This window comes from Mastigoproctus giganteus, chromosome 4 (genome assembly GCF_048544385.1).
Source record: "Mastigoproctus giganteus isolate SK-2022 chromosome 4, ASM4854438v1, whole genome shotgun sequence".
In the NCBI taxonomy this organism is placed as follows: Eukaryota; Metazoa; Arthropoda; class Arachnida; order Uropygi; family Thelyphonidae; genus Mastigoproctus; species Mastigoproctus giganteus.
The window spans coordinates 168,913,474-168,939,840 of NC_143578.1; the positions used below are offsets into that span (position 1 = coordinate 168,913,474).

At 38.4% G+C, this 26,367-nt stretch overlaps 1 protein-coding gene across 1 annotated transcript in view; it reads left to right on the plus strand.

The window, feature by feature from the left end:
* The window catches only part of LOC150087184 (nose resistant to fluoxetine protein 6-like), a 134,507-nt gene extending 110,332 nt beyond the window's left edge, over positions 1-24,175 (plus strand). Inside the window, exons 13-15 of the mRNA XM_090372399.1 lie at positions 2,868-3,054; positions 15,753-15,895; positions 23,909-24,175. Coding sequence (XP_090228525.1) covers positions 2,868-3,054; positions 15,753-15,895; positions 23,909-24,175 — 597 coding nt within the window. The remainder of the gene's footprint in view (positions 1-2,867; positions 3,055-15,752; positions 15,896-23,908) is intronic.
* The last annotated feature ends 2,192 nt before the right edge of the window (positions 24,176-26,367 follow it).

A 26,367-nucleotide genomic window follows, 5' to 3' on the forward strand; every position in this document is an offset into this window, starting at 1 on the left:
CAAGAAAGGCACCCGGGGTGGATGGGATCTATCCAGTTATATTAAAGGAGGCAGCAAAGGAAGTAAGCAAACCCTTAGCCATAATTATGAGAGCTTCCTTGGACTCAGGGGAGGTACCCATAGACTGGAAATGTGCAAATGTGACCCCAATTCACAAAGGAGGATCAAAGGCTGACACAAGTAATTATAGACCTGTGAGCTTGACTTCTGTTCCAGGAAAATTAATGGAGGCACTGGTTAAAGACGCACTGCAGGATCATTTAGACAAAACTTCAGTTATAGCTCAGACACAGCATGGTTTTGTTAAGGGGAAGTCTTGCCTGACCAACTTGATTGGATACTATGATGCAGTCACAAAAGAACTGGATGCAGGGAATAACTTTGATATTATATACTTGGATCTTAGAAAGGCTTTTGATACTGTTGCACATGGAAGACTGCTACACAAATTGGAGCAGTGTGACATTGGAGGCAAATTGCTGCTATGGATAAAGGGGTGGTTGAGGGGGAGAAGACAGAGAGTGGTAATCAATGGACACTGCTCATCGTGGACTGATGTTATTAGTGGAGTCCCTCAGGGCTCAGTGTTGGGTCCATTATTGTTTTCTGTATTTATAAATGATATTGATGATGGTATATCGGGATTAATGTCCAAGTTTGCAGACGATACAAAGGTTGGCAGGGTTGTCAAGGACACTACTGACACTATGCTTCTGCAACAGGATCTGGAAAGGTTGAGCAGATGGGCTGAGAGGTGGCAAATGAAGTTTAACATTGACAAATGTAAAGTACTACACATGGGAAACAGCAACCCCAGAGCAACGTATCAACTCTATGGTACAACACTGACAGTGGTAGAGAATGAAAGGGACTTGGGGGTGGTTGTGCAGGCAGATATGAAGTTCCCTGGGCAGTGCAGACAAGAGTAGCTCATGGAGTATTGTCAATGATATACAGGAATTTTTCCAGCAGGGATAAGGAGGTGATTATTCCATTGTATAAGGCGATGGTCAGGCCACACCTAGAGTACTGTATACAGGTCTGGAGGCCTCATTTCAAGAAGGATGTAGAGCTGCTGGAACGAGTACAGAGAAGGGCAACAAGATTAGTGAATGGAACAAAGGGGTGCTCTTACGAAGAAAGGCTTAAGTTTTGCAAATTACAGTGTCTGGAGACTAGGCACCAGCGAGGTGATCTGATAGAGGTGTATAAAGCCTTGAATGGTTTAAGCATGCTCAATGCTGATGGGATTCTTCCTCTAGCTCAGAATAATCACCTGAGAGGGCATAAATTCAAATTGAGGAAAGACAGATGTAGGATAGACGTGCGGAAATTTGCCTTTAGCCAGCGAGTGGTTGGTTGGTGGAACAGACTTCCATCCCTTGTGGTGGAGGTTGATAGCCTAAATAAGTTTAAGGCTCAGCTGGACAGGTATTTTGAACGAACAGAGGGGTGAAGTGGAAGTGGTTTTTTTTTTTTTTTTTTTTTGGCTGATGCTGCATAAGCTTGCTTTCTTGCATCAAATGCCTCTACTAATGCTAATGCTAATATGCGGTTGAGAATGGCCACAAAAGAAAGTCTCCATCGGAGAACAGACCATCATTAAGTTGTGGTATGAGGTACCCGGACGATTAGTCACTTCACCCATGTACTTGCAATGATGGTTCGTGTCTTCGTGAGATATCAAGGAGTGTTGGCTATGTGATTAGGATTTTTTTGGTATTCTGGTAAGTAAATGAAAAATCTATGCATTAGTAATTTCAAAAGCCTCAGCTTCTCGACCAGCTGGGTACACGTGAGTAGAAAAAATACAGCTAGAGTTGTGAACATTAAAATGGACAAGAAAAATTACCTCACTGTCAAGATCTTTGAACTGAAGAAAGTCGCTCCTCAAAGAAAGGAAGTCAATTAATTCTAAGTGATCAGTAGAACTGCGGGATCGACAGAGGCAAGACAGGAATTTGGCAGAATGGAGTAGAGAGGCTTTAAGCCATTGAAGTACGAAAAGCGGAGATTCCAAATTAACTCTTAGGCAGGAAATATCAGAGAGAACAAGTACAACCACCTTTGAAGCGAAAGGAATCGTACTGCGAATAATTAGGCCAACTCAGGTGAGCAGTGGCTGAATCAACTGGTAATTGGGATTCCAACAGAAAAAGGGGGCTTGGTAGGTTTAAGTGAAAATGTATACCATTTAAACTGGAACTGAAATTTCCTATGCATTTGAAATAAATTCGGAAGTGGAGGCTTTTTTATTTTACAAATAAAACATGATGCCACCGTACTCATGGATATTCACACTAGCATGCTGCATTACTTCATTGAAATTGTAGAACTGTTTTGTGGATATATATTGTGCAAAAAGGATAGGTAGAATACGACCAGGGTGTATCTACCAAAGGAAAAAAAAAGTTGCAGAACAGATATCTTTTAAATGGCATAAAAGCTGATATTGTTGTACACTTTGGCACACTAATGGCATTAAGAGTAGTAGATCTGCAGCTTATTTAACAAGCACAGGTCAATTTTTTAAAAAAGTCGAGAGTTAGGTTTAAATTTGAAAGTGTCTGCAATTCTGGCCAGATACGATAGCAGGGGGGGGGGGTTTCAAAGAATTCGGCACTGGAGAGATTGCAAGGCTCATGGGGTAAAATTTTGCTGATGCTACCAAGGCAGTAATAGATGGATTACAAAACAGCTAGATTAGCCACAGCAGGCAGATGTGAAAGCTATTCTTGCATTCATCATTATAAAAAATTAGTTTAATTTTCATTTGTTTGCTTATTTGTTGAGTTTTCAAAAGTGTTATCCTGTACTCTTTTGCCACGAATAATTGATGATTAATATTTATTTGGTATTTCTCGTAGGCCTTACAATGCATTGGATGGGGAGTAGCTATAACTGTCAATATGGCTGTTCTTTACGGAACTGCGGAATTTTTTTTTGAAAAAGAACTGCCCTTACTTGATCGTATGTTCTATTCTGGATTTCATCCGGCTATATGGGGAGTTGGACTTGCGTGGATAGTTCTTGCGTGTGCTACTGGATGTGGAGGTACAAAAACTATTTTATGCAATAGAAAACAATGTAACCAAACTACTAGTTTTATTATAAAATATATAACATTTCAGTACTATCTGTTTGTGCTTTTATGATCGGCTGAATTATCGAGTCGAATTTTATAAAATTCGAAATTTTTGAAAAGTCTGGTACTCGACATACATGGCAATGTCCTTTATTATCAAATATAATCCTCACTGAAGGGTAGTTTTTAACGTTTTAATTTCCAGCCTTGCTATTTGCAACTCACAGTGAGGGTGCAATGTGTGTTGACTAACATTTAGGCGTATTAGGTGATTGAAATAAACCAAGTCCTCTTTGCCCAACATGAGAATTACCTGGACATCGGCATTTAAGGCGGATATTCGAGAAGTTGAAGCTGATTGAGCAGGACATCTCAAAATGGAAAGTGGAATGCGATATGCTATTATCAGCAAAATTATCGAGAGGATTTCCAGCCAATGGAAGAAGGTCATTAACATAAAAGAGGAAAATAGCGGGAGAAAAATTGGACCTTGGGGAACACCAGCATTAGCAGAAAAGTTAGAGCCATCTACCATCACCCTCAGTGAGCGATCAGAGAGAAAACTGGAATACCAATTACAAAAAAAAGTGGGTAAACCATAAGATGGCAGCTTATTTAGAAGACCTTTATGCCAAACGTGATCAAAAGGCGTTGAGTTGTCAAGAGCAACTCCTTATGTTTCACCGAACATTTCCGTTGAATTTGTCCATAAATGGGTAACATAAGCCAGAATATCACCAGTAGATCGACACTGAAAGGAATCCATACTGGCGATCGTTGATCAGACGGAAGGTTTCTAGGTATTTTAGGAGTTGACAGTTAATTGATTTCTCCGTTACTTTAGAAAGAGTATAAGTAATTGCAAGGGAATGATAATTGGATGGGAGGGATTTTTCACCCTTTTCAGGAACTGGCTGGATATGAGCAAATTTCCACCACAAGAAAAAACACCTTTGGAATTAGAAAGTGAAAATAAGTCGGCAAAGAACCAGAGTAAGTTTCGGAGCATAGGTTTTGAGAACAAGGGAAGAAATATCATCAGGATATAGGTTTCTTAGCATCAAGGTTCGTCAAATTCCTTTTGACATCCTTTTGACGGAAGGCCACAGGAGGCATTAAATGGAACGGGGTGGAAATGGTGGGATGTGTTTTACCAAGATCGTTAATACACGAGTTGGAAGAAAAATGGGACATAGCAGGTCAGCTTTATCCTTGACTGAAGTGGAAACAGAACGATCTGGTTTTTACAGAGGAGGGAAAAAGTTGTGGTAAGGAGGAAGTAAACACCGGAGGAACAAAACGGTGAAACTGGTAGCTCCGATGCGACGCCCGTCCAAAGTCAATGAAAGGGGAAAACAACCCTAGTCCAATTAGCGAAGGTAGAAACTGTGGTGGTCAGGCAAAGGAGTGGCCACCTCACTAAATCTTCGGCTATGGCGCCTAAGCAGAGTGACCAAAGAACATTAGCGGTGAGAAGAAAATGGAAGAAACTCGAAAGAGAGCTCTAATAACACAAAACGATGCTTACCTCCAGAATCCTCAAGTTGTAATTATCCATTTGGTAACAAACTGCACTTTTAAGACGAAATAAATCCATAATTCTGACAGGATAATACAGGAACTAAAAATGGCGTGACTGCTAGGCTACGTACGAACAGAAAATTCAATTCCAATAGGATTGGTATGGTGTACTAATTAGCTGCCGGCCTGCGAACACCGTTTTAGAGCTGTACCCTCGAAATGCAAGGAAGATTGGATCTCGCCATAACGTTCATCATAACCTCAAAAGCAATCAGTCATACTTCATGAAGGAAGAAATGAGGAACGGTTGACTGAAACTTAGCTCTGGAGACTAAATATGTGTTCCACTACTTCAAGCCTTCAATTAGCAAAGTAGAGCAAGTGCACCAGTTGCTGAGAGTCATCTGCCACCTAGTATTGCCTGGTAACACAGAGGCTCGGCATTCCTCCCACTGGTGTGCGCACCACACCTCGAATCCTGCTTACATTGGTTCACACTTGGGTGGTTACTTCGAGTGTGCTTTTGCATGCAGATTGTATGCATGATTACTAACAGTCCCACCATCATGAAGGTGCAAGCAGAGGATTTGGCCCTCACAAACCATCCAGACTATGCCGAAATTGGGTCCACTTGACTTGAATATCACCCAAATATCAGTTCCATTAGACTCTCAGGCAGCAAGTACTGCCTGACTCGCATATCTGAGAGAACGTCTGTGACAACCTCAAGGACCCAAGAGGGTTCCCTAGCTTTGTTTCATCTTTAATATCCCTATCCCCAGCAGAGGGGGGAAGGAGACGGTCTTACTGTCTTCTCCCCTCCTCATCTCTCCCACGTTCCCTTCCGGTGGGTCACGGTCATGCCCCACTGTGACTTAAGGTTGCTTCCTCTCTTGACTCCATACTTCTGTCTTCTCCCCACCCACACTACCTGCACATATGCAAGCGAATGCCCTACACTTCAGAATTGATTTAGCCACTGTACCCCTGCTGATGCCTAACGTTGCCCACTTTTTTCCCGGGGAGGCAGACCAATAAACACCAGTAGACTAAGTTTACAGCGCCTCCGTAGCCAGGTGGGAAGGAGCAGCAGTGCGTAGCACACGCTTCTTGATTAGACCGGGGTTCGAGCCAGTCACCACCAAATACGGAGGATGCGGAAAGGTCAGGGAATGACCACCGCATATCCCGCAACAATATGGCCTTAGTTGCTAATGCTTCTAAAAACCAAATAACAAATAACTAAGATTTACTCTGGCAGGTCCTGCCGCTTAATTTTCTGAAATTTCTGCAGCTAGGACCTAAAAAAATTTTTTTTTTGGTAAATTCGATGAGAAATAATGCTATATTTTTGAAAGGCTGAGTGAATTGGCGAAAAATTTAATTTGGAGATGATTAAATCAATTCTGGCATGTAGGGCATTAGCTTACATATGTACAGGTAGAGTGGGTGGGGAGACTGAAGTCTGGGAGCAGAAGACTGGAGTCAGGAGAGAGAAGCAGATCCCAAGTCATAGTGGGGCATGGCCATGTCCCACCACAGAAGGGAAAATGGGAGCGGCGAAAAGACCGTAAGACTGTCTTTCCCCTCACCGGGGTTAGGGGTATTAAAGACGAAGAAAGGCTAGGGCACCCTCTTCTATTTGCGAAATGGCATTTGGCAGCTGGGCTGCATTAAGACTCTTTTCTTCAGTGTCGAGTCTATTTCATTCCAGCCGCTCATGAGGTAAACCCCATCCTTGTGTTTTTCACTTTCTTTTCTCAGGGTTGTCCTCTGTAGTAACTCCATTGGACAGTATTTTATGGTATTTTACAATTTAACTTTTGGTGGTCTTTCAACAGATATGATTTATGGTAATTAGCTATTTTAGCTATTTTCTCTTCTCAAAGGGGCCTTGCCCATATTGATGGAGTGCTCTGTATTCCTCTTCTGTGTCAATGAATTGGGATTCCAGTCCTTTCGAAAGGCAGTGTATCTTTGCGATCCTGATGCATCTGAGATCTCGGTATTCTGTGCAGTTATAGACCAAGTGGTTCCAGTTCCCTTCCTGCCCACATGTGCTGATGGGGTCCTCAACAAGGTCGAACCCAAGCAATTTCTCGTTAAAGGGGCCATGACCAGTAAGCAGCAAAGTCAAGTGCATCCCTGGAAAGTACCAGGCGGTTGCTTGGGGTATGTTTTGCTGTGGTTGGAGAGGGATTTGTGTGATTTCTCCTTTTATTGCATCGGTCCATCCTTGTAGCCGCTCCCGGAGTAGGTGGGGCTGTAATCTGACTTTTTCTGTGTTTTTACTAATCGCTGGCTTAGTTATGGAATCCTGGAAGGTGGAACCGACACTCTAGCATGCAAGCCTTTTATAACCTCCAAATTGATGGGGAGCGCCCCAGCAAGCACCTGCAATTCTTCTGTGCTTACTCTTCTGCATACTCGTGTGGTTTTTAATAAAATGGTCCTTTGTATCATACCAGAGTTGTCCTATTGAATGCAAGAGTCGTTTTGGTGTACCACACTGCTGCAGCATAAGTTATCGCAGGGATGAAGGTTGCCTTGTAATACAACATTAGTGTTTTTTTTTTTTTTTTTTTCAATCTCCAGTCTTTTCTCATAACTGTCGCCAGTGGCGCTGAGTAACGTCTTATTTTCGTCCTTATATATATTGTAGGTCTGGTTGAAAGGATTATTTTTTGACTAGGATAAATCCTAGATATTTCATTTGGTTGGCGAGTTTAATGGTCACACCTATTTTAATATGAAGTGGACACCATATTTGCAGAGTTCCTTTTCGTTGGTGAAATTTAACTGGTTTCTTGTAGCCAAATGTTTTAGTTTCTAGTTGGGCTCTAGAGTCAGCCTCAGTGGTAAGAATAAGGTCGTCTGCAAAGACCTGAGCCCCGACCAGCCCCAGGTCCTTGCTGAGGACCATGTTCCAAAGGATTGGCCCCAAGACATACCCGTGCAGGTAGCCCCTGTGTACAGATGTTGTTACGTTTTGGTAGTTGGCATTTATTTCTACTTTCCTGCAAGACCGGTAGCCTTCCATTACCTTGTTTAGGTTGATAGGGACTGCAGCCTCCATTAGTCTGCCCAGGATGCTCAGCCACCATAGTGAGTCGAACAACCTGGTGAAATCAATTGAAATGACTTGTAGGTATTTTTTTTTCTGCAGTCCTGCACCTTCCAAAGTAGGTTTCCAAGTGCCTCCACTGTGGAGAACCCGGTTTAAATCCAAATTGATTCTAGCCGCCAGGTCTGCCCTCTCATAGTGGTTTTTTATTCGCTTGTGCAGCAGTCAATCATATAGTTTGCTGACCACTAAGAACAGTGTGAGGGGTCTATATGAATCTGGGCAGTCCAATTTTTTTGTTAGGAGTTTTAATTATTAACATGGGGTTTGCCATTTTCCATGTTGTAGAGAATTTGCTTGTTTCCAGGCATCGGTTGTTTAGAGAAAGTACCGTGCAAAGTACACTGTTTTCTTTAAGATCTCTGGTTTAATCATGTCCAGTCCTGGGCATTTGCGATTTCTAATCTTCACTAGGGTACAGAGGAATGGACAATAACTTGAAACTGAAATAACGTTACACACTACAACTATGAGTCACTTCCAATCAACAAAGCACAAGAGCACCACCTAACGGAACAGAAAATAAACAATTCCCATTCATGGATAGAAAGTTTTTCTCCACCCACACAAACATCTTCAAGATGACAAGCCTTCCACAGCTTGAGACGATATAGAGCATTAATATAATTCCAACACACACACACACACACACACCAAAGGTGGTACCCGCTTGCAACCCAAACCGACCAAAGGCAACTGGCCTGGGGCCTCCAACCATCCCACTTTGGATGGTTGGAGGCCCCAGGCCAGGTACCTTTGGTCGGTTCGGGTTGCAAACGGGTACCACCTTTGGTCCCTCTGTATGTCAGGTTGGGAGGTAAGGGAAGAAATTCAGAAATGTATCCTGGCTAATGCTCTATCATCTCAAGCTGGAGAAGGCTTGTCATCTTGAAGACGTCTATGTGGGTGGAGAAAAACTTTCCATCCACCAGATGACATTGTTTATTTTTTGTTCCATTAAGTGGCGCTGTTGTGCTCTGTCGATCGGCAGTGACTCATAGTTGTAGTGTGTGTCGTTATTTCAGTTTCAAGTTATTGTCCATTCCCTTGTATCCTAGAGAAGTTGTATGGTTGGCAGTAGTGCATGCCTTGTTTGTGTCGCAAGAGTACACCGTGTGTTCCAGCGACAACTCCCCATCCACATTTTCCTGGTTTTTGACATTCATATCGATTTCGGTTTTTACATAAGGATCTAGCACTTTTGGTAACAGCAGCAAGGAACTTTGTCAAGAAGACATTGCTAAGTTAAGGTTTTTCACTCACATAATGTCGATAAGTTTTTCACTCAAACAACAAAGCACTACTTTCAAGTGCAATCTCTGAATCAGAAGCACGACTGATGTCTTTGCATTAATCTCCAAGGAGAGTCCAGATTCCAAGGTGTCGTTATAATCCAAATTTTCTAGGATAATTATTTCTGAATTTATCATTTTCAATCATTGGTTTAGGGTCTACAATGTTAACTTTTATATCTATATATTTTTTGAAATTGTACGATGATCTTTAAAGGGTAAGCCTGTTTTACATTAAGTTCACACAACTTGGATGGTCGCAGAAAGTCTGCTCTCTTAGTTATTTTTCAGTAAAAACACATTAGGTCATAAAACAACCGTACATAACGTTTGTAAATTGTATCCATTCTGTTGTGACACACACACTTGAGGCTGCTCCCATTATTTTTGGGAGTTCGTCTATTTTTAAGTTTTACATACCTAACCAAACAGCCATAGCATGAACTATTGCTGTTTGGTTAGGTCTACATCGTTAATTTTATGGTGCGTTTTAGTGTTAGTTATAAAAAGGCGGTAGTTTTATTTCTCTATAATTTGCCCTGGTGGGTGTGCTATAATTCTAAGAGATGTAAATTTAAAGAAAACTATGTAAATCAATGCTATCATGCGTTCGCAATGACTGTCATGTTCACGGATACCCCCTGAAAACCTTGCTATCTCTATAAACTCACACTAGACTCAGGATAAGTTTATTTTGTGAATCTCTCCAAACGGGTTAAGCTTAGCAGTTAAATTGAATTTTTCTGTAATGCTTCTTATCCTTAAAACCGAATGCAAAGAATCCTTCGCTAATCTTACCACAAGAAGGAAAGTGAGATAAAAGTTACCAAAAGTTTTAACTTTATTCTTTTTTTTCCTGTTGTTAAAAGCAAGTTCATGTTGAAAATAATACGGAGTGTGTAAGAAGTCAATCTTTGTGTTCTGCGCTTTTGAATTTCTTCAAACTGATGCCATTCAGCAGTCTGCATTCCATACACTCTTGTGTTGTTAAGAAACATATCGATTTTCAAGTAGAGAAAAACAAAGATCGAACTTTTACGTTTCAATTTTGAAAATTCAGTTTAAATACAACAACAAGCATTAAACCAAGTTCAAAAAGAGGAAAATGTTTGCACAGATTTGGCAATCCCAATTACTTCCCGCCTATAGGATTAAGAGTCCAAGACACCTCCCTCTAACCTGTGAATCTGCAATTCTAAATCTTATTCTTGTGGTGAGAACCAAAATGTAGTATTTAATGCTGGTAATTTCCACTTTAACATCACATCTTGTGGTAACAACTAAAATCACAAAAGTAGAGAGAGAGAACCTGATGGGTCAAACTGTCCATTCCTGTTTTTTATTGTAATGCGATGTCAATGTCAAAAAGAATTTCTTTCATAATAAGAAGAACCACATTTTGTCCTTTTTTTTCTGAATTCAATGATGTAGATTGGGCCTGAAATTATAAGCGAGCAGGAAGCATACAAGTTTGTACACAAGAACAGTCATAGTGTCACAGTGTTTTCTGAAATTTAAAATTTTCAAAGTTTGACAAACCAGACTAAGTTTACTTTGTGAATCTTTTTTAAACACACAAGTTTATCTACTTTAGCAGTCAATTTTTAAAGTTTTATTCTGTCAAAGTTCCTTATCCTTAAAAATAAAAAAAAACAACACAGACATAAAATTTACAAAAGCAGTTTTATCGACTACCTATATACCCTTTAAATCAAATTAAATTCGTTGTGTGAACACGTGCGTGCCATTTGGCCAGTTTCAATGTAATGTGGGAGTGTTGTGCGTTTAGAATTAAGCTACAGACAATAAGTGAATTAATTCTAACTTTTAAATCTGGACAGCGTTAGTCTATTCAACTAATATTAGCAAAAATATATATTTTTCTTATAGCCTACCCTTTTGGATATATCAGTAATTGTATTCATATGTCTGGAAAATAAAAACTTGATCATGTTCCCTCCTCACAATGAGTAACGTCTCTGGGCAAATTGGTAAAACTTGCAAAGCTATGTTCAGGAACTGCCAAAAGGAAATTTTTCAGCTGAAAGATCAACATGTACACGTGTGTTTTTATTATTATTTTTTTTTATATAGACTACATTTTGGATCTATCATAAAATCACATTCACATGTGTTGAAGATAAAAAGGTAATATCCTTCTCTTCAAACAGACAGGTAACAATCTCAGAACGCATCAGAATCCTCAAAGTTATATTCTTCTTGAGCAGATATCAGTCAAACTGGTAGAAAAGGTGTGTACAGGCATGCTTTCGCTAGTGATATTCAAGTGATCAAGGGCTATTAAAAAGGAACTGCATTCTTTCTGTTGGTTGAAGTTGAATTTGTGCTTTCATACAGCTAAGTGGAAACTACTTTTTTCTTATTTGCTTCACAATGTGTAACCTTTTGGTACAGTTGACTTGGAGATGAATAATACGAGGAAATGTGTAGACGGAAATGAATAGATGAAAATACATTTCCAGTGAATAATACGAAAATCTTGAAATGTATGTGAACTATCGTTTTGTGTTTGAGCTTTGCGAAGCAACTGCACAATTCTGCTTCCACACTGGACCAATCCTGTTGAGTTTTTGATTCAATTTGACTGCACGATTCCAAAACAAAAGCTTTACTGACTATACCTTATTAAGTTGTTATTTTTTTTTCTTTGGCTTTTGTTAAGCGTTATCAGCACCTATATTTACTAAGAGTAAGCTTAAGTAGATTTTAAATTCAAACTTAAACTTTTTACCTTTAGGAATTTTTACCATTAAGTCGATCCAGAGATTGTGAAATCACACACGCCCGTTTGTTGCAGATACAGTGGAATCATACATGAAGATGTTTTCAACCACACACACATGAGCACAATAATATTTTTAATTGCTAAACTTGTCGATGTTATTTGCTGGCCTGTTAAGAAGAAGATATCACCATTAATATTGGTAATTTTAAGTTTTTGAGAGAGAAAAATTATACGGTGGTCACTTAAAGGAACACGTGTCGGCTTCGCGTGCACACTTCAATTTCTTGACGAAACTAGATGGTTAATTGTAACATGTGTTTTGGTTTGTTTTTGAAAAATTAACTAGTCAAAAACCACAGTTCATAATGCTAAAATATACAGTTTTATTCTTGAAGTAACATCGAAAATAACCTAAAATGTCAACCTTTTTAACGGTGGTAATTTTCACTTAACTCATTTAAACAAACATACTTCATATCACTTATTATACACTTTTATTGTTGTCATGACAGCTAAAACGTCCAATCGTTTAGGATTGGACGTTTTATCCTCTTGATGAGAATAATCACCTGAGAGGGTATAAATTAAAATTGAGGAAAGATAGTTGTAGGATAGATGTGCGGAAGTTTGACTTTAGCCAGTGGGTTGGTGGAACAGACTTCCATCTTTTGTTGTGGAAGTTAATAGTCTAAATAAATTTAAGGCTGAGCTGGACAGGCATTTGGAAGAACGGAGGGGTGAAATCACAGCATGTTTTTTGGCTGATGCTGCACAAACTTGCTTTCTTTCAGCATATGCCTCTACTTATGGTAATGCTAACTTAAAGTTAACTAAATTTTATCATTAATATCTTCTGCTAACAACTAAAATGGCAAAATTACAATCTTGAGGAAAAACTATATCTGCAGTTACTGAAAAATAGTTTTGCGAAAAATGAACACACACGGACGTGAAAAACACACACACACACTCTTCATAATTCTTTAAAGTTAAAAGTATAATTTGTTACTCCAAACACATATCATCGTTAACCAAGGTTATTTTCTCAACCAATCGGAAATCAGAAATACAGTGGGATCAGCCATTAATGTTTTGAGTCACACACACAAAAGCTTTTTTTCTTTTAACACTTTTTTTCCAATTTGGTTCCATCAGAAGTCATATTCACGTCTCACAATTCGTATTCACAGAAGACAACTCTCCCCAAAACATAACCACCACCACCCCAAATAGAACTTCTAAATTAAGACCCACAATGCAACACAATATAATTAACTTTAAAATTATTCACAAGCCGTCAGAATTGATAAATTCAAAGACTACATCTAACCCGAATCTAATGGTGAAACCTTCACAGTCGCGACATAAGGTCACCGCTCCCTAATCATAATAACCCGGGTTCTCGCCCCGATCTCACCCCCCCCCCAAAAATAATATGAAAATTAAATTCTGAAATTACAACTAACATGAGAAAGATAGTTCAGTAGTTCGAGGTTAATGAATTTCTCCATTACTTTACAATTGGATGGTAAGGGATTTAACACCTTTTTTAGGAATTGGCTGGATATGAGCAAACTTCCAAACCGAATGAAAACCATTAGTACAATAAAAGAGTTTAAAAAGGAGACACAGAACAGGAGTAACCTGAGAAGCAAACATTTTGATAATAAGAGGAGAAATACCACCATGATCTGGAGTTTTCTTGGCATCAAGATTGTTAAAAAAAAATTTCTGACATCCTTTTATGAGAAGACCACATATGGCAATAAGTGTAACTTATTGGGAATGATGGGAGGTGGTTTACCAAGATCCATAAGTAAAGATCCAAAAATAAGTAAATAGAACCAATGGGTTTTAACAGAGGCGGGATCGATAGGCAAAATTTGCAGCCAATAACTATGGAAAGAGACCAGAATTCTCGAATAACGGTTGGACAAGAAGAAAATTTCTACTTTTATTCTGTTCAAAAAATAATTTTGACTTATAATAAATAACTGCCTGAGAATTTCTGTAAGCTTTGCTCTAGGCAGGAAATGAATCTGGAGATTAAAATGCATGCCAATTGCGATATATGGCATTCTTATATTGGACAGACTTAAAACATTTATTGGAGAGCAAAACATTAGATAAAAGATGAGATTTTATGCTGCAGTGTGGCTTTCATCGCTACAAGAATAATTTTACTGATGCGATCGGAATAAACATTGATATCGGAAGATTGAAAACAGTAAAGCAGCCAAGGAAAAGAAGAATGTGAACCTCTCAAGATCATTCTATTTTGCATTTTTGTAATAGCAAACAACAAGAGGCTGTGAAAGAAGAAAATGGGAAGGTTGCTTTTGAGAAAATACCATTACTAAGTTGGGATATGAAGTACATAGGTCACTCACCCATATACTTGGAAATAGAACCAAAGGACTGTTTTTGAGAAAAGATGAAGTGTTAGTTGAAGAAGAGTAATACCGCCCCCCCCCCGATTAGGATTGCATGTAATTTGGTGGGTAAATGAGCACTCTGTGTGAGCTCATTATTAATTGCAAAAGTCTCAGTATCTCGACCAGCTGCAGTTTTGAACATTAAAATCGTCAAAGCAACTTTCATCACTGTTAGGAAAGTGGGCCTGGAGAAAGTCACGCTTCAAAGAATGGATAGCAAGGTGTTCTAAGGGGTTAGTCGAACTGGGATATCAACAGAGGCAACAAATATATCTGACAAAATGCAGTAAAGAGATTTTAAGCCAGAGAAATCCTAAAGAGGTGGTTCAAATTATGAAATCTCTGAGAGGGAATATCAGCGAAGACGTGTGCCCATATATCACCTTTGAAGCGAAAGGAATCATATGCGGAATATTTACAACTGAGATGAGAGCTCTGGCTGAATTAAGATTCTACCAGAGCTCATCTCAGTTGTAAATACCCATATTATGTCAACCATATTATGACATGATTGAGAATCTCAATCATGTCAACCCATAAATGAGATTCGTACAGAAATCCAAGTGCAGCTTGTCAGATTCTACATGAAATCAATGAGATTGAAACTGATACTATCTATATTTGTGAAGTTAAAAAGGAAGTTTTTGGGAATATTTGATATTTTTGCAGTTAATTTTGCTTCAATGGTTTGACTATTCATGATGTATTCAGTAGTAAAGAAAAGGTGTGGGAACGTTTTTTGAAATTTGTGGATATGGAATACACACAAGAATATATCCAAGTCCTTAGCATGATATGGCCTCGACCGTGCCCTCCCCCATTGCCTTGTCAAGAAAGCAACAGTCAATGGCCTTTCAGAATTTTTTTGGAGTATTGTAATAACGACTTCCTTGGGTTCACTAGGTATCGCTGCGCGTTCCAGGCATGGTTAATTAAAACATATCAAATAAGAGAGATTATCCTTTGGACATTGTTTAACAACTTCGGCTTCAACAAAAATGTTTCCGATCTTAGTTCTGTTTGAAGCATGGTGTTAATAACTGTATATCACCTGCGGTGCGTGTTGTTGACGTAACATGAAAAGGGAAGTGGAGATAGTTTGAATTCCCACATAGTGAAGTTAAATAGTAGCTGGATTTTCCCTTTAAATCGCTTATGGAATAATTGATATTTAGTTGTCTGTTGTAGTTTTTGAATTTGTCTTTATGATGCAACTCTTAAGTTATTTTTGCCTGCCTTAGAAATATAATCAGATAGAGGTGTTAACATGTAAATAGAGAAACTATTTTCGTGGTAGGATTTCCTTGTTTATTGCATGTAAACAGTAACCGATTGCACGGAATTTAAAGTACAAAAGACCTTTTAAATTTCTTTAATAATTAAATAGTAATAAGAGCACAATTTTTTAATAAGATAAGTTTTTTGTTAAAATATTTTGCGTCCAGATGACGACGTTTCTCATGTATGCAATACTGTTTCGGTAATTCTAAAAAAACAAAGAAATTAAAATTTCCTAGAGTGTATTTAATTGTTTTTCATTTTTTCGTAGGTTGGATCAATGCGATTCTCTGCTGGAAAGCATTCGTGCCTTTAGCCAGATTGAGCTACATAACGTACATTGTTCATCCGATCGTGCAGTGGACATTTTTGTCAAACTTGTCGAGAGAAGTCGAATACACTTACCAGCTAATTGTAAGTAAATTAATAAAGCTATTTAATGTGCACGTGCTATTCATGGTTTCGAAATAGCGTACAATTTCGTTGAACTGGTTGAACAAGTATGGGCTCTGAGCAACAGAGTACAGTGTGTATGTGGTTTTTGAAATATAATCAAACATGGAAATAACGATTTTATAGGGGGTAAACAATATTTACCAGAAAATCCAGTCATAAAGAGTAACGACTTTTCTATTTAAGAATATGCTAGTTGTAGAGTCACCGAGAACTTTTTTAGCATTAGCATTAGTAGAGGCATTTGATGCAAGAAAGCAAGCTTATGCAGCATCAGCCAAAAAAAAAAAAAAAAAAAAAAAAAGGTAACATAAATAAATAAAAATAACCACTTCCACTTCACCCCTCTGTTCGTTCGAAATACCTGTCCAGCTGAGCCTTAAACTTATTTAGGCTATCAACTTCCACGACAAGGGATGGAAGTCTGTTCCACCCACCAACCACCCGCTGGCTAAAGGCAAATTTCCGCACATCTATCCTACATCTGTCTTTCCTCAATTTGAATTTATGCCCTCTCAGGTGATTTTTCTGAGCTAGAGGAAGAATCCCATCAGCATTGAGCATGCTCAAACCATTCAAGGCTTTGTACACCTCTATCAGATCACCCCGCTGGTGCCTAGTTTCCAGACACTGTAATTTGCAAAACTTAAGCCTTTCTTCGTAAGAGAACCCCTTTGTCCCATTCACCAATCTAGTTGCCCTTCTCTGTACTCGTTCCAGCAGCTCTACATCCTTCCTGAAATGAGGCCTCCAGGCCTGTATACAGTACTCTAGGTGTGGCCTGACCATTGCCTTATACAAGGGAATAATCACCTCCTTATCCCTGCTAGAAAAATTCCTATATATCATTGACAATACACCATGAGCTACTCTTGCAGCTCGTCTGCACTGCTCAGAGAACTTCATATCTGCCTGCACCACCACCCCCAGGTCCCTTTCATTCTCTACCACTGTCAGTGTAGTACCACAGAGTTGATACGTTGCTCTGGGGTTGCTGTTTCCCATATGTAGTACTTTACATTTGTCAATGTTAAACTTCATTTGCCACCTCGAAGCCCATCTGCTCAACCTTTCCAAATCCTGTTGCAGCAGCATAGTGTCAGTAGTGTCCTTGACAACCCTGCCAACCTTCGTATCGTCTGCAAACTTGGACATTAAGCCTGATATACCATCATCAATATCATTTATAAATACAGTAAACAATAAAGGCCCCAATACTGAACCCTGAGGGACTCCACTAATAACATTAGTCCACGATGAGCAGTGTCCATTGATTACCACTCTCTGTCTTCTCCCCCTCAACCACCCCTTTATCCATAGCAGCAACTTGCCTCCAATGCCACACTGCTCCAATTTGTGCAGCAGTCTTCCATGTGCAACAGTATCAAAAGCCTTTCTAAGATCCAAGTATATAATATCAAAGTTATTCCCTGCATCCAGTTCTTTTGTGACTGCATCATAGTATCCAATCAAATTGGTCAGGCAAGACTTCCCCTTAACAAAACCATGCTGTGTCCTAGCTATAACTGAAGTCTTGTCTAGATGATCCTGCAGTGCTTCTTTCACCAGTGCCTCCATTAATTTTCCGGGAACAGAAGTTAAACTCACAGGTCTATAATTACTTGTGTCAGCCTTTGATCCCCCTTTGTGAATTGGGGTCACATTTGCACATCTCCAGTCAATGGGTACCTCCCCTGAGTCCAAGGAAGCTCTCATAATTATGGCTAAGGGTTTGCTTACCTCCTTTGCTGCCTCCTTTAATATAACTGGATAGATCCCATCCACCCCAGGTGCCTTTCTTGTGTTTATCTTCAACAATTTCTCCTCCACTTTGCTCTCAGTTATTACAAGATTCTCTAGTTTACTGCTAGAGTTGAATACACCTCTGGCATTCCCCTCGCTGAATAACTCCTCATGTGTGAATGTCGATGCAAAATATTCATTTAGTTTGTTAGCTACCCGAGCAGGGTCATCAACAGTTGACCCATCGATCTCAAGTGGACCAATCTGATTCATCCCCTTCCTTCTAGAGTTTACATAAGTAAAGAACTCTTTGCTGTTTTTCTTCGCATCCCTTGCCAAGGATCTCTCGTAATCTGCCTTCGCCTGCCTAACCTCCTTTGTAACTTGGTTACAGATCAACTTGTATCTATCATAGGCGTCCGTGTCACGTGTTAATTTGTATGTATCCCATGCATTTTTCTTCTCTGCCATATGCCTCATTAGTTCATCTGACAACCATTTAGGCCTAAACCTTGAACAATATTTCTTAGTTGGTATGTAAAGCCTAGTAGCTTCCACGATAAGTTCTTTGAATGCTTCCCATTTTGAATTTGCTGTTGGCAATATCATCAGTTGATCCCACTGTATAGAATTTAAATACTGTCTCAGTCCATTGTAGTCGCCTTTACGAAAGCAATACCCCTTCCCTTTACCCCTAATGGTAGTTACCTCTTTGAGTAACTCCCACTTCAGCACACTGTGATCACTGCCACCAAGTGGTTCATTTATCTGCAGATTCTTAATGCATGAAGAATCACTACTGATAATCAAATCAAGAGTATTACTCCCTCTAGTTGCCTCCCGAACATGCTGATGTAGAAAACAATCATCCAATAAATCCACAAAAGCCTTGCTACTGTGTGAGTGACCAGCCCCCAAATTCCAGTCAATATCTGGGAAATTAAAATCCCCCATTATAAGACTCTCTGATTTACTGGCCCACTCTATTTCTCCGAACAGTTTCTTATTATACTCATCAGAGTCATTAGGCCTATAGCACACTCCTACTCTCAATTTTGATCTCCCAATGCTTATGTCACACCAAACTGACTCGACACTGCACTGTCCAGCGATGTCGACTGGCTTCACTTCCTTGGATTTTATGTGTTTTTTAACTAATAGCATAACCCCTCCTCCCTTCCTATCCTGTCTATCCTTTCTGTAGACATTGTACTCCCCAAATTCCAGTTCTGCATTTCTTATATCTGTGTGACACCACGTCTCTGAAATCCCCACAATATCTGCCTTTGATGTTTTGAGCAATACCTCAAATTCATCAAATTTATTTACTAAACTCCTAGCATTGGTGTACACACAAGTATACATGCACCTGTTCTTTTTCTTAGCTACCCTAACACAACCCATGTGTTTACTTGTACCCCAATGATTCCCAGCAGTCTCTGAAATATCCTGCATCTTATTTTCCAGGCTGCGGCTCATTCCAATAGAAGCAGTGCAAGAATCACTTTCACCTCTGCCAGTGGCTACTGTTAATCTATTAGTCCTTGTATCCCCCCAATCTAGCAGTTTTCCGACCCACCTAACATTGCCTCGATAGCATCAGCAAACATTCTTGCACCCTTTCTATTTAAGTGTATCCCATCCCTGTAGAAGCAGTCTCTCCTGTTAACAAGTAACTTGTTTGCCATTGATTTAATTCAGCCCAAACAATTAACTAATTTTATGAAGTCTGCGAAACGTGTATTAAACGTAGGATGGAGAGGAAGGTTAGCTAGGTTGTTCGCTGCAAATACCGTATGTCCAAGGCCCCCAGAACCTCTTGTTAATTTGTCATTAAAACCCTAACCATCAACCAACTTTTAAGGCACTCTATTTTGCAAGACGAATATGATGGACTGCTGTCAAACGCTTTCTGAATCAGTGTGATATAAACGGAGGAGATCATGCCTATCAGCTAGGCATGGTGTCGTTCAGAAATGTTTACTTTGATCGCCTTGGTGTTAATAAAGGTCAGGAAGAAGATTCCTTTCCTGCAAAAATGCTGTAAATTTTGACCAATAACTTAACAAAATGTGAGATGGCAAACGATACATAGTAATAATACTAAGGGAAAAACATACTGAATTTCCAATTCGTAGTCTATTATACCTTGTGCAGTTATTTTCTTAGTATTCTCTATTTCAACATACCTTACCTATATTCAATAAAAATTAATTTTACTATAGCGACATAAGTCGACATTAAACTCAGAACCTGAAATTCATAATTAATTTAATATTAGCTTTAGTTCTGTTGATCTATCAAGACCACTCTTGGTTGAGCCACATGCAACAAAAATATGAATTCTGATTTTATACAATTTAAACAAAGGCAAGGTTTATAAAAAAGATATTATTCGATGGTATTAACCAGAGCTCTAATGCTCAATACGTTCGACGTTGATATAAATATTTGTAAAAATACAAGAAGTTTACCTCAGTATGATACTCTTCAGAAATTAAAACGAAATAACTAGAAAAATATTCGAAAAATCATTAGAAAAAAAAATCGAAAATCTTACATTACAGTAAAAATAATTAAAAATAAATATAACAAAAAAAATTACAAAACAATTTTGGAGACAGCTGGAAACGCCTTTCGACCATATATCGTCATCACAGGGATTAAAATTACCGAATAGGGAACACTTCATATGGACGTGTTCTACGTATCATATTGAGGTAAACTTCTCTTACTCTTTTACATATATTCATATATGAACATATTGAACATAAGAGATCTGGTTCATACTATCAAATTCATTTTTAAACTCTTATTAACTTCTTTCTTTCCAGGTATAACCTATCGATACACACAATTATGGGGGAATGTTTGAACAGCTTGGTGCAAAATTACGTGGATTAACAATCTGATACTCTTCCCAAATTTACCATATTTCTGTTCTAAAATATTGCTTTCAAAACAACATAGTTCCGAAGTTTTCCAGAGTCAATTTTATACATAAACTTTCTGGCATAAAGCATCATCCGAGTAATACAGTTAAATTTGCCTTACGATCTCGGTATTCTAATAACCAAAAATACCTTTCCTAAGTTGGGATTCGTGACAAATTAATAAAATATCTACATCCTAACGATTGGTGTGTACTGAAGACATGCACAGATTTGCAACGTTAAGCACAGGAATCAGAGAGGGAAAAAAAAAAAAAAAAAAAAACGACACCTTAACAAATTGAATACATTATCGGGCGTGGCAGGACACGTTCATACGAGTTCAAACACCTTGTCGCGAGCATGAAATTTCGAGTTGGGTGACAAATTTAAAAATTTGTCAAAAAATTTTCAATTTGTAAAAATTGTACACATTTAAAATTGAAATATCTGTTTTGCTAAAAGAATTCCAGATAGGGTAATGGAAGCCGAAAATTAGTATTAATGCCCGAGTATTAATTTAAAGACAGTAAGTATTAAGATTGGCTATTTAGTTTAAATGTAAATAAGGTTCAAGTTGGAAGAACACTGAATTTAGTGATGGACAGGTTTAGGCGTGTGAATTAAAATAGCGTCTAAAAGGTAAAAAAAAAAAAAAAAAATTAAATAATTCAAGAGAACAAACAGAGACAGCACATTGACTAAGAGAGAGGGTGCCATTTGAGAACAGGCGTGAAATGGTAGCTGAGGGCAAGAACAATACCACCGTGAAAGGGGATTTCGAAGTGTCTCCTTTGATCTAAGCCACCGTTAGGAAGTAAACAGGAAAGTAGTGGACGTACAGTCTTCGCATCAAAAAGAAACGGAGTCAGGGTGACTGATATTTTGGTAGTTGGCCATATTTAGGCAGAGAAAAGTTTGAACACGAAAATTAGTGTTTTGGAGGTGACCGTTAGCATGAAAGGGCCATACTGCTATGTGAAAAAAAATAAAAAAAATTCTAGAGAAGGGTTGGTTTATGCACTAGGGAGACAGCTGTGGTGAGTTGTTTTAACAAATAGGGAGGAATGAAAATATTAAGGTAGAATGAAGAATTTATAATGAAAATTAATGATGTAAGAGGATACCAGTTGTAATACATTTCATGTGTTAAAGGCTAGAAACAAATATCCAAAAAGAGTAATAAGAGTTGAAATGAGTTACTGATGTAAATGAGAAAAACTGGTAATGGAAGAAAATGAATGAGTAATCATCGAGGATTTATATTAAGTAAGATACGACTGATACAAATTGATGTCATAATTTGTAAATTGAAAATAGTTGATGAGAAAGAGTGTAGTGTACTGGTACAAACGTTGTTGTTTTGGTTTTTAGGAGCATTAGCAACTAAGGCCATATTGCTCGGGGATATGCGGTGGTCATTCCCTGACCTTTCCGCATCTTCCGTATTTGATGGTGACAGGCTCGAACCCCGGTCTAATCAAGAAGCGTGTGCTACGCACTATTGCTCCTTCCCACCTGGCTACGGAGGCCCCAGTGTAGTGTACTGTAGTATGGTTCAAATATATGGAAATTGGTATGCTTGTATGTAATTATCTGTTTTTTATGTAAATACTGTACATAAAATTCATTAATATCGGAGATCTCTCTCAACGATTGAGTATATACATTTGAAGCCTTTTCTATTCCAAATCACATACTATGGGAGGTATTTAGACATTGTTATAGTAATTACTGATAGTAGTACTATCCAAGACATTTTACATTCGTTTAATAGCATTCATTCTATACTCAAATTTACATTGGAACAGGAGAATACGGATACTAAGTCATTAAATTTTCTAAATTTCACGCTTACTCGGGACTCGAATAAAATCCAATTTAACATCTATCGTAATTTGAGATTACGAATATAAGGTCTAATGAGCAGGTTCCAAGACCAGTGTAGAAGGCTGTGACTCCCAAAGGTTAGATCTTGAGTAAATGTATATTAGATATGGTGAAGTTGGATGATTTCACTACTAAAATGATAATAAAGGAGTGCTGCTAAATATAGATGTCTGTGTTCTAAGTTTCATCTTAAAGGGCTGTGTACTCCTTGGACCACATAATTTCAACTTAAATGCAAGCTTTATTATTATGCCCATGAAACATTTAAGTGTCAACTGTAAAATAAAGGTTTTTTTTTTTTTTAGCGTTTAAAAGAAAACAACTACCACCCGTTCACCTACCAAAGATCGATTATATTTCATCAATTTCCCAATGCTTTTAAATATTCAACGACGGAATCTGTTTTGCTTTCGCCTCAGAAATTCAAATATTAACCAGCAGATTCTTAAACAGTGGTTACCCCGTTGCTACAATAAACCGAATTAAGGTACAAGCTAAGGATAGGATACAAAAAAAAAATACACCAACTAACAATCGTAATATAAAAAAAAAATACTTTATTTCTGTCACATACGTTGAACAGTGGCACAAGCAGCTTAACTGATTCTTTAAAAGATACCGAAATTAAAATTGTAACTAGGCCAATACGGAAATTACACACTATACTGCCTTTCCTTTCCTCTTTCGCGACACAGATAAATGACCTAGTAAAAATTATTTCTTGCAGCGATGCGACTCGTCTTATCAAGGTTCTACGTGGTTTCCTCTCAATTTTAGTAATAATGAACATGTGGCCTCACTTCGTGCTTCTCGTCCGGCAGCGTCAGACTTATCCTTTCATGCTGTTAATGAAAAACACTTTCATTTAACGAGGCTAAAATACTTGGCTGTAAAAATAGTGTCCAACGTAATTATACGAGACTATTAATCGCAGAAACCATCGAAATAAAATTACATGAGAATTCAGTTAATGTTGGCTGGCCATATATAAACTCCGGTTTATGGTCTTTTACTCGCATGCTCGAAGACAAATAATCCCTATTTTTAGGTTCAGGCTCACCCCTATTCGGTAATTTTCTTTCCTGTGATCCCGACATAACGGTTGTCAGCCTCAGGAAGGAAAATCGTTTTGCAATTTTTTTCGTTAAATTAATATTCTACTTAATTTTGAATTGTGTTCAATTGGTTTGTAATTCTGTTCAATTGATTTTTTAAAATTTCTTACTGTAATGTAAGATTTTTTATTTTTTTTTAAATTATTTTCGTTTTAATTTCTGGAAAGTATCATATGGAAGTGTTCTGCGTATCAAATTGAGGTAAACATCTCATATTCATGTACAAATATAAAAAAAAAGTGTTTCTTGTAAATTGGGGCAAGGTAATGATCATTATATGAATGTGTGTCTTCCAGACGTGGATGTTTTTCGGCTATCTCATGACAAGCTACGGAATCGCTTACTGCGTGAGTCTTCTTGTGGAATCGCCAATGATTGCACTTGAAAAAATCGTTTTCTCAGGAAAAGATGAAAGGGGGAACAGTAAAAGTGACCTACCAGCCACGAATGGAAGTAAAATGGCTATGCACGAATTTGAGAACAATGAATTAAGCTCAGCGAAATATCATGGAAATAATTCTTTAAGGGGTGTGGATAATAAAAGTTTCGTCCATCGATTTTAAATTCAAAATTTTAAATATTTTACTCTATCAGTGTTATATTACTAATCGTTGTAGGACAATGACAATGATAAATGAAGGTTGCGATGTAACGAATTAAAATATAAAATAAAACAAAATAAAAGAGGACTGGGTGTCTAAATGTGTGGTAATCTGATTAATTAGAGACCATATTCAAGGTAAGAACACTTCTAATTTCACCAGCACGTATCACTATACATCACATTACAATCTATCTTTCCTGCCACATCATGTCAACCTACACTGCTCTAGTGACCAGGGTAACCCGGCAGGACTGGGCCTCAAAAAGCGTACCACGGGGCGCTCTTCTGTAAGGCATTTTTCATCCCTGCCACTGCGTACACCCCTGGGGTGGGAGTTCGCAAAGAGGCGGACCGTCGTCAATCGCCGAAAGCTAGAAACCATCCAGTGTTCTATTCTCCTAACAATACTAAGAGCTTATCGCACAGTCTCAACCCATGTTCTGCAAGTACTAGTAGGTGTGCTACCTTTAAAGGCGCCTCCGTAGCCAGGTGGGAAGGAGCAGCAGTGCGTAGCACATGCTTCTTGATTAGACCGGGGTTCGAGCCCGTCACCACCAAATACGGAGGATGGGGAAAGATCAAGGAATGACCACCGCATATCCCGGAGCAATATGGCCTTAGTTGCTAATGCTCCTAAAAACCAAATAACAACAACAGCTACCTGTAAATCTAGAAATTGTCCGCACTGGTCTACTCTATCAACTCTCTAAAGGAAAATCTGACGCAATATTAGACTTCACCTCTGATCCACTAAACAATAGACCTGCAGAAGAAAAGAGACTTATCACCCATTTAACACAGGTTTGATAGACTAGGTTGGGGAGTCTACAAAGGGGGCCATAACCCGAAAATTTCTTCCAGAAGTCCAAACAGTTTATCCTAAATGCCTGACATGGTTCTCCCCCCAGGCCTACAAAACCACCTTCCTTCTCACAGGGCACGCCTCCATTCGTGCAAAACTGATTTCCTTCCATATAACGGACAACCCTCTGTGGATCCCAGGAAACCTGAGACCACCTTATGTAATAAATAAATAAATTTTCTGTTTATACTCCGGGACGACCAAATGATCAGAGGAGTTCACAAGATAGACAGAATACAAGAAACAGCACCGTATTCAGCAGTCACGGGCTTGAACCCCGGTCACTCAAGGCACGTGTACTTATGCACCCGCGCGCGGGTGCATAAGTACACATTCGTAAAACGGGCAGTGGCCATGTGCCACTGCCCGTTTTACGAATATCTCCGACGTGTGGGGGATGAGGGGTTTTATCTTAAATCTTTATATTCTATTTGTATTACCTTTATTTGACCCCTTTCTTACTTTTTAAACCATATTTCCCTTTTCTTTTATTCCCCTACATATCATATTATGCCCTTTTTGACTATAACTCCACTTACATATCTGACTTATGACTTCTCAAAAGAATTGAGGTTCTGGGGAATCTCTATAGTTATATCTAAATCCCTTCAGGTTGGCTGAGTGTTCAGAATTAACAGTACAGTACATACCAAATATTATATAGCATTGTTTATTGTACCTATTTACAGCAGAATAAATGATCAATTGTGAAACACATAATAATAATTGACATTATAGTTTACTTAGTACTTCTTATAAGTAATTAGGCATATTAATTTCCATTGGTAGGTTTACTTCTCTCGTTACCCTATGAATAATAACACTTTAGGAAAATAGTTAATATTACCCCTTTCTTTACATATGACGAAAAACCCCTTTAGGAGTTTTGTTAACGTTTCTCCTTCAATACAAATCAGGTTCTTACTCTAAAGATCAATTTGACAGTCTGTACTCATATCTTCTGATTTATTCAATACCTTCTTCTTGCCTAGAGATAATTGACATATTTTCTCTAATCAAAGTTAACTTATACCATTGACATTTTCTTTCGGACTAGTGTTGTCCATTTGCTATGACTACAACAACGATAGGTTATTAGACTCTTAATGGACCTTTACATTACAACAGGGCCTACATACAGTAAGATATTTATTTCTATTGTCTCTCCATTCCTTCCCTTCCAAGATTTCTTTTGCTAACGACACTTCCCCCTTAATTTGGCACTTGCCAACGACACTTCTCCCTTAATTTTTTTCATTTTTCTTACTGCACGATTTCCCACTACACTT